The sequence below is a fragment of the Ovis canadensis genome, chromosome 15, assembly GCF_042477335.2.
Source record: "Ovis canadensis isolate MfBH-ARS-UI-01 breed Bighorn chromosome 15, ARS-UI_OviCan_v2, whole genome shotgun sequence".
Lineage (NCBI taxonomy): Eukaryota > Metazoa > Chordata > Mammalia > Artiodactyla > Bovidae > Ovis > Ovis canadensis.
Window position 1 is genome coordinate 29,937,317 of NC_091259.1, and position 13,030 is coordinate 29,950,346.

At 39.8% G+C, this 13,030-nt stretch overlaps 1 protein-coding gene across 2 annotated transcripts in view; it reads right to left on the reverse strand.

Moving 5' to 3' along the window:
* Positions 1-13,030, reverse strand: part of ALG9 (ALG9 alpha-1,2-mannosyltransferase) — a 109,322-nt gene that overhangs the window by 21,659 nt on the left and 74,633 nt on the right. For both annotated transcript variants that reach the window (XM_069554992.1, XM_069554993.1), the window contains exon 14: positions 7,103-7,233. In XM_069554992.1, coding sequence (XP_069411093.1) covers positions 7,103-7,233 — 131 coding nt within the window. The remainder of the gene's footprint in view (positions 1-7,102; positions 7,234-13,030) is intronic.

Sequence of the window (13,030 nt, forward strand, 5' to 3'; positions counted from 1 at the left end):
TGGGTAAACTATAAACTCCCAAGGCAGTGGTCTTGTCTGCACACAGGCTATAAAGTCTTATATGCAGAAGGTGGCCAATGAATGTCTATCAAACTGAGCCTATCAAACTATGCCTTATTTCTGCCCTTAAAATCTAGCTGCTTAGGGAAGCAGATGTTCAGTGGGGAGCAGCAAATACTATCTCTGGGAAAGGCTCTCATATTTCATGGGCTCCCAATGCGTCCCCCGCTCCCACTAACTGAGGAGAGTGCTGACCAGAGGGCCCTGGAGGAGCGATGCTCGGCCACATCACTGAGTGACAGTGTGGTCACCTCCGTCACTCTCTGCTCACCACAAGGCAGGTGAGAAGGTGCCCAACACCGTCTGCTCTTCCCTCAGAAGATTTTCAGTTCTCCAGTGAGTGGTGTACAAGCATCAGGCTTCTTTGCCTTAAACAGGCTCTCAGTTCATGTCTACCAGCCGCTGGGCCCACGTGCTACCAAAAGGGGAAATGGGAAGATGAGGAACTTTTCCCACTCCAATCCTTTAAGACCAAAAGGAAAAACAAAAAAAAAAAGTTGCTTCAAAAATACTCCCTTGCCCATTTGCTATAAAGAGAATTTATTCTGTGACCAAGGCACTGCTGGTCAGTATCCGTCAGCCATTGCTTCCCTTTGTTAACAGGAAGGCTGTTAGGGATCTACTGACCCTCCAGGGCTGGAGATCTTTTCAGGCCCAGATCTCTTGTCGTCATAGTTTTCTCAACTCAAAAATGAAGCCACGACAGTGACCTGCTCTCCAAACACTGTATCAAATAATAAGTCAGGCACCAAGAGAATATGTATGGTGCAGAGAAATTCATACCTTGGCTGCTGCTTGAAAGAGAATTTCAAGTTCCCTCCTACTACTGTTCTGATTCTGACAGGTTTTTTGAGTATCAGGTCATGATCCTATCACCTGTCACGGTCTCCCACTCCAATGCCTACCCCCACTCCCTCCTTACTCACTCAAGGACCTGATGATTGATCTTTTCTATTATTTTCTTCATCTCTATTTCATTTATTTCTGCTCTGATCTTTATGGTTTCTTTCCTTCTAGTAACTTTGGGCTTTGTTCTTTCTCTAGCTGCTTTAGATGTAAGGTTAGGTTGTTTGAGGTTCTTGTTTCCCAAGGCAAGATTGTATCGCTATAAACTTCCCTCTGAGAACTGCTTTTGCTGCATCCCATGGGTTTGGGGTCATTATGTTTTTGTGGTCATTTGTCTCTAGGTATTTTCTGATTTCCTCTTTGATTTCTCCAGTGTTTATTAGCATATTGTTTAGCCTTCACGTGCTTATGTTTTTAACAGTTTTTTTCTTGTAATTGATTTCTAATTTCACAGCGTTGTGGTTGGAAGAGATAATTGACATGATTTCAACTTTCCTGAATTTACTGAGGCTCGTTTTGTGGCCCACAATGTGATCAACCCTGGAGAATATTCTGTGTGCACTTGAGAAGAATGTGTATTCAGCTGCTTTCGGATGGAATGCTCTATAAATATCAAGTAAGTCCATCTGGTCCATTAATGAAAGTGGGTGTTAAAAGTCCCCCACTATTATTGTGTTACTGTTGATTTCTCCTTTTATGGTTGCTATTAGGTTGGTGCAAACGTAATCATGGTTTTGGATTGTGAATTTTAAATAACTAGGCTCAAACACACACTTATTAATCAAAATAGGAACCATTACAATCAACACATTTCTGCCAATGAGAACTGTTTGCTTATTCCTGTAGCATAAAAATCTGTTCTTCAGGATTTAACGAACTCTTAGAAAACATTTTCTGCATCCTGTTGGTTGTAGAAGCATTTTGCCTGCAAAAAGTTGTCAAGATGCTTGAACAAGTGGTAGCCAGTTGGTGAGAGGTCAGGTGAATATGGAGGATGAAGCAAAACTTTGAAGCCCAATTCGTTCAGTTTTTGAAGTGATGGTTGTGTGACCTGTGGTCAGGCACTGTCATGGAGAAGAACTGGCCCTTTCTATTGACAACTGGAGGCTGGAGATGTTGCAGTTTTTGGTGTATCTCATTGACCTGCTGAGCATACTTCTCAGATGTAATGGCTTCCTTGGGATTCAGAAAGTTGTAGTGGATCAGACAGAAAGCAGACCCCCATGACCTTGTGACCATGACCTTTTTTGGTGCAAGTTTGTCTTGGGGAAGTGCTTGGGAGCTTCTTCTCAGTCCAGCCACTGAGCTGGTCATCACCAGTTGTCATATACGATAGACTTTTTGTCACATGTCACAATTCAATCGAGAAATGATTTGCAGTTGTTGCATAGAATAAAAGAAGATGACACTTCATAACAACAGTTTTTTTGGACTTCCAGTCAGTTCATGAGGCACCCACTTATCAAGCTTTTTCACCCTTTTCAATTTGCTTCAAAAGCCGAACGACCATAGAATGGTTGACCCTGAGTTCCTCGGCAACTTCTCGTGTAGTTGTAAGAACATTAGCTTCAATAATGGCTCTCAACTGTCATTATCAACTTCTGATTGGTAAAGGCCAGCCACTAAGCTCCTCATCTTTAAGGCTCTCATCTCCTTTGCAAAAGTTCTGGAACCACCACAGCATTGTACGTTCATTAGCAGTTCCTGGGCTAAATGTGTTGCTGATGTTGCAAGTTGTCTCTGCTTCTTTACGACACATTTTGAACTCAAGAAAATCACCCAAATTTGCTTTTTGTCTAACAGTATACCCATAGTCTAAAATAAATAAAAAATAAACAGCAAGTATTAAGTTATTAGCAAAAAAAAGCAAGAAATGTGCATTAAAATGATGTCTAACTTAACCACATTTATTTATAATGTATTCCAATATCAAATGGCAAATTTCAACAATGCAAAAATCACAGTTACTTTTGCACCAACCTAAACAGTATTAATTTTTGCCTTTAAATTGAGGTGTTTCTATGTTGTGCATATATAGTTAAAACTGTTATAGCTGCTTCTTCTTGGATTGATCCTTTGATCACTATGTAGGGTCCTTCTTTGTCTTTTGTACTAGATCTTTATTTTAAAGTCTATTTTGTCTGCTATGATGTTGCTGCTCCAGCTTCTTGTTGATTTCCATTTGAATGGAATGCATTTTTCCATCCCCTCACTTTCAGTTCTGTCTGTGTCCCTTGATCTGAAGTGGGTGTCTTGTAGACAGCATATATGTGGCCTTGTTTTTGTCATCCATTCAGCCAGTCCACGTCTTTTGGTTGGAGCCTTTTATCTGTTTCAGTTCAGTTCAGCCGCTCAGTCGTGTCCAACTCTTTGAGACCCCATGAACCACCACACTTCAGGCCTCCCTGTCCATCACCAACTCCTGGAGATTACCCAAACTCATGTCCATTGAGTCAGTGATGCCATCTAACCATCTCATCCTCTGTTGTCCCCTTCTCTTCCCGCCTTAAATCTTTCCAAACATCAGGGTCTTTTCAAATGAGTCAGCTCTTTGTATCAGGTGGCCAAAATATTGGAGTTTCAGATCTCCAGTAGCATATTGGGCACCTACTGACCTGGGGAGTTCATCTTTCAGTGTCCTATCATTTTGCCTTTTCATACTGTTCATGGGGTTCTCAAGGCAAGAATACTGAAGCGGTTTGCCATTCCCTTCTCCAGTGGACCACATTCTGTCAGACCTCTCCACCATGACCCCTCTGTCTTAGGTGGCCCCACACAGCATGGCTTAGTTTCATTGAGTTAGACAAGCTGTGGTCCGTGTGATCAGATTGGCTAGTTGTCTGTGATTGTGGTTCCAGTCTGTCTGCCCTCTGATGCCCTCTCTCAGTGTCTACCGTCTTACTTGGGTGTCTCTTACCTTGGACGAGGGGTATCTCTTCACAGCTGCTCCCACAAAGCACAGCCACCGCTCCTCACGTTGGACGTAGGATAGCTCCTCTTGGCCTCTGCCCCCACACACGGTAGCTCTTAAGGTAATTATCAATATCTATGTTCTTACTGCCACTTTGTTAACTGTTTTGGATTTGTTTTTGTGGGTCTTTTTTCTTCCTTTCTTTTGTTCCCTTCACTTTGATTTGATGATTGACTTTTACTGTTGTGTTTTGATTCCGTGTGTGTGTGTGTGTGTGTGTGTATCTACTGCAGCTTTCAAGTTTGCAGTTACCAGAAGGCTTTGATAGAGCAATCTATATATAAACAATAGTGTTTTAACTTGCTCATTTTTTTTTTAACTTGCTCATCTCTGAATACCAAATGCATTTCCAGTATCCTGCATTGTGTTCTGCTCTTCTCATAGTTTGATATCGTATTTGTGCGCAGGTGATTTCTTACCTTTACTGTATGTTTGCCTTTACTGGTGAGCTTTTCCATTTGTAATTTTCTTGTTTCTAGTTGCAGCCTTTTTATTCCCAGAGAAGTTCTTTTAGAATTTGTTGCAAAGCTGTTTTGGTGGTGCTGAATTCTCTGAGTTTTTGCTTGTCTGTAAAGGTTTTGATTTCACCATCCAATCTGACAGCCTTTCTGGCTAGAGTATTCTCGGTTGTTGGTTCTTCCTTTTCATCACTTTAAATATATCCTGCCACTCCCTTCTGGTCTGCAAAGTTTCTGCTGAGAAATCAGCTGATAACCTTATGGGAGTTCCCCTGTGTATTATCTGGTACTCTTCCTTTGTTGCTTTTAATACTTTTTCTTTGTCTATAATGTTTATTAATTTGATCACTATGTGTCTCAGTGTGTTCTTCCTTGGGTTTATCCTGCCTAGGCCTCTCTGCACTTTCTAGACTTGGATAATTGTTTCCTTTCCCATGTTAGGAAAGTTTTCAGTTATTATATTATCTCTTCAAATATTTTCTTAGATATGTTCTCTTTCTCTTCTTCTTCTGTGATCCGTATAATGCAAATGTTGGTGTATTTAATGTCACCCCAGAGGTCTTTTAAACTGTCATTTCTTTTCATTTTTTTTTTTCTTTATTCTATTCCACAGCAGTGATTTCTACCATTCTGTCTTCTAGGTCACTGATTTGTTCTTCTGCCTCAATTATTCTGCTACTGATTCCTTCTAGTGTATTCTTTATTTCAATTAGTATATTGTTCATCTCTGTTTGTCTTCTACGTCTTAGTTAAACATTTCTTGTATCTTCTCAATCTTTGGCTCCATTCTTTTCCCAAGATCTTGGATCATCTTTCCCATCATTATTCTTAAATTCTTTTTCAGGTAGATTGCCTATCTCCACTTTACTTAGTTGTTTGGGATTTTATCTTGTTCCTTCATCTGGGACATATTCCTCTACCATCTCACTTTGTCTAACTTTCTGTGATTGTGATTTCCGTTCCATATGCTGCAGAATTGTAGTTCTTCTAGCTCCTGCTGTCTGTCCTCTGGTGGATGAGACTGTCTCAAGAGGCTAGTGCAGGTTTCCTAGCTGGGGGGACTGGTAACCGCCTACTGGTGGGTGGAGCTGGGGCTTGTCCCTCTGGTGGGAGGGGCCATACCTGCCGGTGTGTTTATTATCAGGCAGCTGTTTGTTCAGGACGACTTTAAGCAGACTGTCTGCTGATGGATGGGGCTGTGTTCCCACCCTGTTGGTTGTCTGGCCTGAGGAGTCCTGGCACTGGAGCCTACAGGCTGTTGGGTGGGGCCAGGTCTTAGTTAGAAAATGGCAGCCTCCTAGAGGGCTCATGCCAATAAGCACTTGTCAGACCCATGCCACCAGTGTCCCTGTCCCTCCAGTGAGCCATAGCTGTCCCCTGCCTCCATAGGAGACCCTCCAACACTAGTAGGTAAGGCTGGCCCAGTCTCTTATGAGGTCCCTGCATTTTCCCCTGGATCCAGATGCCCATAACACCCTGTGTATGCCCTCCAAGAGGGGAGTTTCTGTTTTCTCCAGTCCTGTGGAATTCCTGTGCTCAAATACCACTGGTCTCCAAAGTCAGATTCTCTGGGGGCTCCTCCTCCTGCTGCTAGACCCCTGGGCCGGGCAGTCCAATGTGGGGCTCACAAAGTTCACTTCTGTGGGAGAACTTCTATGGTATAATTATTTTCCAGTTTGTAGGTCGCCACCTGGTGTCTATGGGGTTCGAGTTTATTGTGATTGCGCCCCTCCTGCCATCTCGTTGTGGCTTCTTCTTGTCTTTGGTTGTAGGGTATCTTTTTTGGTAGGTTTCAGCGACTCTTTTCGTCAGGGACTGTTGAGCAGTTAGTTATGACTTTGGTGTTTTCATAAGAAGGGCTGAGCACACGTCCCTCTACTCCACCATCTTGCTGCGTTTCTCCTGCCATTTTTGCTTCAATCCCTCTAATCTCTCAAATTCTATGCCCCCACCACTCCACCAAAATTGCTTTTATCAACTGTCAAATCCAATGGACAGCTGTTATTCTTCACCTTATTTATCAGTAGGTTCTGATCATTCTCTCTTCCTGAAAATATTTTCCTCCCTGTTTCTGAGTCCCAAATCTGCCTCTCAAGACCTGGTCCTTCACCCTTTGGTTTTTACTTGACCTCTTGGTTCCTGGGCTTTGCCTATGAGACCTCCTTGGACCTCCTTCAGCTTTAATCTCCTTGAACTTCAACTGTCTGTCTACCTGGACCTGGGCCCACAGACAACCTATACCTTCTAATTCTCTCCCATTTATTACTGCTTTACCTGAACGTCCTGAATCCCCTCTTATCATGAATTCTGAGGCCTTTCTGAAGAGCTAGTCAAGATCTAGTCTATTTGTTTTCTTTACTTAAGATATAGTAAGGCCTGGCCTTATCTCTGACTGAGCTTTGAGCCCAAAAATAATTGATATGAATTTCTAGCTCCACAAAGAACATAGTCAATCTTCCTAACAGTATTAGAAAACTCTGGTTAAGAAATCTGAAGTTTATTGTCAAAAATACTCAATGTCAAACATTTTGTGTTTTCTTCAGTGGATCTATCTGTTTATAGATTCTTTTATTTGGATGATACCAGAATATACTTTGTATTCTGATGCCTAGAAAAGGAGAGTACTCTTTTAGATTTCTCAGGGAACTGGACACAGATAAAATAAATGGATACTAGAGTTAGCCCAGGACTGGAAGTTATTCAATCCCAGATTCCAGTTTTCATCCTTATTAGTCCTAGTACACTTCTTAGGATTAAAGCCACATACCTAGAAGCATCAAGGAATGGTCTGTAGGCCAAGTTGATCCATTCTTCTCTATTGGATGAATATTTTGGCTCCCGGGGTGTTTCTCTCATGGTGTCCAAATCCACTAAATAATGGCATTTACTGATGTCAATCTGTAATGGAGAAAGATGAACTCTCATCAGGAATTGCAAAGATCCTTTCAGGGTAAGAAAGATAAATTGTAACCCTAAGAATTCAGGCAGGGTTTTAGAAGCACAAACATCAAAGTTCTCAGATGTTATCAGTGCTCTCTTCGCTCAGATAAGAGTGCTGGGTGTTAGGGTATTATTTAGGTTCCTGGGGGGAGGGAGGAGACATCAACTCACCCAGCCAAATATATATGTAAGCTCTGGGAGTTTTGACTCCAGTTTGGGCATGAAGTCTCTCTAGCCTCACAAACACTTCTGAAGCTAGCAAGAGTCCACAACCTACTCAAAAAACTTTCTTTTGTGGCTCACTATTGCTCCCTTCCAAACTATCACCTTTTGTTTCAGAGACTGAGAGGCCTGATCAAACAAAAATGTTAGTGTGTGAGAAGCCCCGTCTCTGCTGCCAGAGCCAGTGGGGTTGCCGTATACCTCACAAGTAGTTCAAAGACATCATGCACACTGTTTCCTTCAAACTTCAACAGAACTGACAGAGACACAAGAACTGTCCCTGCAACAAAAGATCAGTAAAGCAGATACAAGAACTGCAAGAGTAGAGATTATGAAATGTATATAGTAACTACTGGCAAAACTAGAGTCATCCAGTTGCTCACAATATGGATACATCATAAGATCACTCATACTCATAGGAAATTATTAATGCATTTAATTTAAAACCCTGTTGGTACTGTGCTTCTCACAAAATTGATTAATCCAACTGAACATGCTACAAAATCTGTAGGATACTTTTGCAGTTAAATGGTTCATCTCGAACTATTCCTCCTCTCATCTCAAAGCAAGGGGAGAAGTTTTTAAGCCTTTTTAATAATAATAATTTTAAAAATGTAGACTTAAAAAAAATTCAATACACACACACCAATGTTCATAGCAACACTATTTAAAATAGCCCAAACATGGAAGCACCTAAGTGTTCATCAACAGATAAAGGGATAAAGAAGATGTTGTATATCATTCAGCCATAAATAAGAATGAAATAGTGCCATCTGCAGCAATATGGATGGACCCAGAGATTATCATAAGTGAAGTAAGTCATAGAAAGATGAACATTATATATCATTTACACGTGGAATCTAAAAAATACTAATGAACTTATTTACAAACCAGAAATAGGCTCACAGACATAGAAAACAAATGTATGGTTTATAAAGGAAGAAGGGTGGCAGAGGGATAAATTAGGAGTATGTGATTAACAGGTACACACTACTATATATAAGATAAACAACAAGGATTTATTGCATAGCATAGGGAACTATATGCAGTATCTTATAATAACCTATAATGTGAAAGATTCTGAAAAGAATGTGTGTGTATGTCTGTGTGTGAATCACCTGTTGTATACCCAAAGTGGAAGTCGCTCAGTCATGTCCGACTCTTTGCGACCCCATGGACTATACAGTCCATAGAATGCTCCAGGCCAGAATACTGGAGTGGGTAGCCAGTCCCTTCTCCAGGGAATTTTCCCAACCCAGGGATCAAATCCAGGTCTCCCTCATTGCAGGCAGATTCTTTACCAGCTGAGTCACCAGGGAAGCCAGTACACCCAAAACTAGTACAATATTGTAAATCAACCACAGTTCAAAAAAATATAATACACAGTTTCTATGATGTTAAATAAAAGCCCAAAGATGGAGAACATCACTGTGACATGATTTATAATAAATATTCTTGGGGGGCCTTTTTCCAAGGTTGCTGACTGACAGCTCCCCAAACCCTGGTAATTTCCTAGGCAATAAGAGCAATGGGAGCATTTTTTGTTAAAATGTTTGGCCTCTTATCTTCAGTTCCTGATATCTCTTCAAAGCAATAATGGTGAGTGGAATGTCTTGTTATTCATAGCTAGCCCCTGTGTACCACAACTGAGCTTAGGTTAATGGGGTGACTTTTGGAAATCCCCTAGAGATGGCAGGGGGTGCTAGTCACCAGATGAACTAACCATGTGAATAGAATGTTTGTCTTTCCAATCACCAGAGGAGGGGCAAAGGGCTGGAGACAGCCAGTGATTTAATTAATCATTCCTGTGTCAGGACACCTCCATAAAACCCTGAAAGCCTAGGTTTAGAAAACTTCCAGGTTGGTGAATGCTTGGAGATTCGGGAAGGGTGCTGAACGTGGAAAGAGCATGAAGACCCGAACTCTTCCCTCATATCTTGCCCTATTCATCTCTTTCATCTGGCTGTTCCCGAATTATATCCTTTTATAGTAAACCAGTTCTCTAGTAAGTAAAATGTTTTTCTGTGGTGATACTCTAGCAAATTAATCAAACCCAAGGAGAGGGTCGTGGGAGACTCTGCTTTACACTGAGTCAATCAGAATTACAAGGAACAACCTGGACTTACAACCAGCAGCTGAAGTCCAAGAAGGGGCTCATGGCCCCAGTCTGTCACCAGCCAGTCAGAAACAGGTACCAGCCTGGGCTTGAGATTGACATCTGAGGTGGCAGGAGAAGGGGGCAGTCTTATAGGACTCAGCCCTCAATCTGTGGAGTCTGATGCTGTCTCTGGGTAGACAGCACAAGAGTTGCATTGAGTTGCAGGATGCCCAGATGGTGTCTGAGAATTGTTGTTACTGTGGGGAATTCCCCCACCCCCAACATTAGAAATCAGTCCCAGAACCCTCTTAATTACTAATGTAGTCAGTTAAAGGAAGGTAAATCTCAAGGGAAGGAAACTACTAATTTTCAGTGTTTTTTTTTATATGCAAGTATGTTACACATATCATTTTTGAAATCATTATATAAAGGCTTATAGAGGAATTTTTAATTCCTATTTTATAAATGAGGAATCCAAGACTCAGAGACAAATTATATAACTTCATTTTTTTCAAGATCTATATTAAGTCCCTACGATATACTAGGCATTAATAAGTTAGTGCTAACGATATAGAAATAAATAACAAATAAACAAGTTCTCACCCTAAAAAGATATACAATCCTCACCAAAATCACAACAAGAGTTTATAGTAGAGCCATGTGTGTGTTTAGTTGTTTCAGTTGTGCCTGACTCTTTGTGACCCCATGGGGCTGTAGCCCACCAGGCTCCTCTGTCCATGGGGATCCTCCAGGCAAGATACTAGAGTGGGTTGCCATGCTTTCGTCCAGGAGATCTTCGCAACCTATGGGTCGAGCCCAGGTCTCCCTAATTGCAGGTGGGTCCTGTACCATCTGAGCCACCAGGGAAGCCCAGTAGAGCCATATTGGGCTCAAGTCAGTGTGACTGCCAGTGTCACACATCAGCTGCCCAAATGGCCAAGTGAGAGGCAAAGTACTCTCAGGAGCTCATCTAAATGTTGCTTAAAAATTAAAACCAAAAAAGCGTTGTCTAAGAATGCCAGGTTTCAGCTAAGATAAAGACCATTTGAAATACAATTAGATCTATAGCAAATATCATATTTCAACCTTGATGAAGGGTTGAAAGCTTTCCCTTTGGAAGCAGGAATAAGTTGAGGCCACTTGTTATCATTACTCTATTCAACACTTCACTAGAGAGTCTAGTCAGCAGCAAAAGATAAAAGGAAAAAACAAATAGTAGAAGAAATGAAAAGAAAAAAAAACTCATTTATTCATCACAATGATATGATTGGTAGGTATAAAATCCAAAAGAGTCAACAGAAAAATTTTTGGAATTAAGAGAGTTTATCAAACTTTAAACTATTTATAGAATGTAAAATCAACATCATATATTCCTACATAACAGCAGTAAACAACATACTAAATTACACTGAAAAAAATTACATATTTTCAAATTATATTATAAAAATACCATTCACAAGGATTTGAAAACATGTGGCTTGGAATAAATCTAACAAAATATGGGCAAGGCCTCCATAAAAAGTTATAGAATTTTATTGACAAGTGTCTATCAACTGATGAATTTATAATGTGGTATATTCATATAATTAAAATAGGTCTAAAACGCAGCGGTATATCACTGTCTTAAAAAGGATACATACTACAACAAAGATGAACCTTAAAAACATTATATTAAGTGAAAGAGACACAAAAGACCATTCTTGTGTAACTCCATTTATAAGAAATGTCCAGAAGAGACAAACACATTAAGACAGAAAGCAGATTAGTGGTTGCTAAGGATTGGGGGAGTTAATGGGTATGGGTATCTTTTTGGCGGCAGGGGTTGGGCAATGAAATGCTCTGAAACACTGTGAACATATTGAAAGTCACTGAAAAGGTTCTGGAGAGAGAGAGTGGTAATGATTGCATAACAGTATGGATGTTCTTAATGCAACTAAATTATACACCTAAAAATGATTAAAATGGTAAATTGGATAATAAAAAATAATTGAAATGATGAATTTTATCTCAAAAAATTTTAATAAACATAAAGTAGACCTTTAAGATAAACCTTATTTCTAGGTTAAAGACTCACTATTATAAAGATGTGAATTCTAAATAAATTGATTGAGAGATTAAATGCAATCTCAATAAAAATGCCAATAGACTTTTTTGATGAAACTTTACAAACTGATTCTAAAATATATTTGGGAATGCAAAGGACAAGGACAGTCCAGGCACTCCTAGAAAAGAACGAGGTGGGTACTTGTTATGGTAACTAAGACAACGAGGTATTAGTGCTGGATTAGAACAGACCACCAAATAAAACAGCTTACAGGCACATATGGACCCTGATCTATGATAAAAGTGACACCTTAGAGCAGTGGGAAGAGTATGGTCTCTTCACTAATGCATGCTGGGACAACTGAATATCCATTGGAGGGGAAATGCAATTGGACTTCTGCACACAATGAATAAACAACAAGGACCTACTGTATAGCTTAGAGAACTGTATTCAATATTCCATGATAAACCAGAAATGGAAAAGAGTATTTTTTAAAAAGAATGTATATATGTATATATATAACTGAATCACTTTGCTGTATAGTAGAAATTAACACATTGTAAAATAAACTGTACTTCAGTGAAAAAATACTGATAAAGTAAAAAAATCTACTTCATATGGATTACAGAACTAAATGTGAAAAGCAAAACGCTTGGAAGATAATATGGGAGACTACTGTCAAGATCTAACATATGGCAAAAGCTCTTTTAGACAAGCACAAAAAGTATTAACTATAAAAGAAATGATGGATAAGTTTGATTATATTAAAATTGGGAATATCCATTCATCAAAGATATCAGTAAGGGAGTGAAGCAATGAGTCAAAGAAGGAGAGAAGATATATGCAATATATTCACAATCAAGCACTCATGTCTAGAATATATAAAGAACACCTACCAGGCAATTAGACCAAAAAGGACCATCCAACAGGAAAATGGGCAAACGATTTGAATAGGTACTTCAGAAGAAGAAATCAAAGTGGCCAAAACCAAAAAGCATTCAACTGCATTAGTAACCAAGGAAATGCCAATCAAAGTTACATGAAAAATTATAATACCAAATATTGACCAGAATATGGAGCGATTCTTATACATTGCTAGCAGGAGATTAAGTTGGTGCAAAATTTTCAGAAAAGAATTTGGCAGAATCTGCTAAAATTGAACATATGCATTTCTTATGATCCAGAAATTCTACTCGTAGGTATTAGAATGAACCATATGGAATCATTAATATGTGACTGATACACACACACACACAAAATGGTAATTTCACATGGTTCAAGCTAATGTATATTCAACAGGAATGCATGCACCAAAAGATAAGTTCAAGAATATTCGAAGCGGCATTATTTACAGCTGGCCCAGATGGGAAACAACCAAAAAATGATCAATA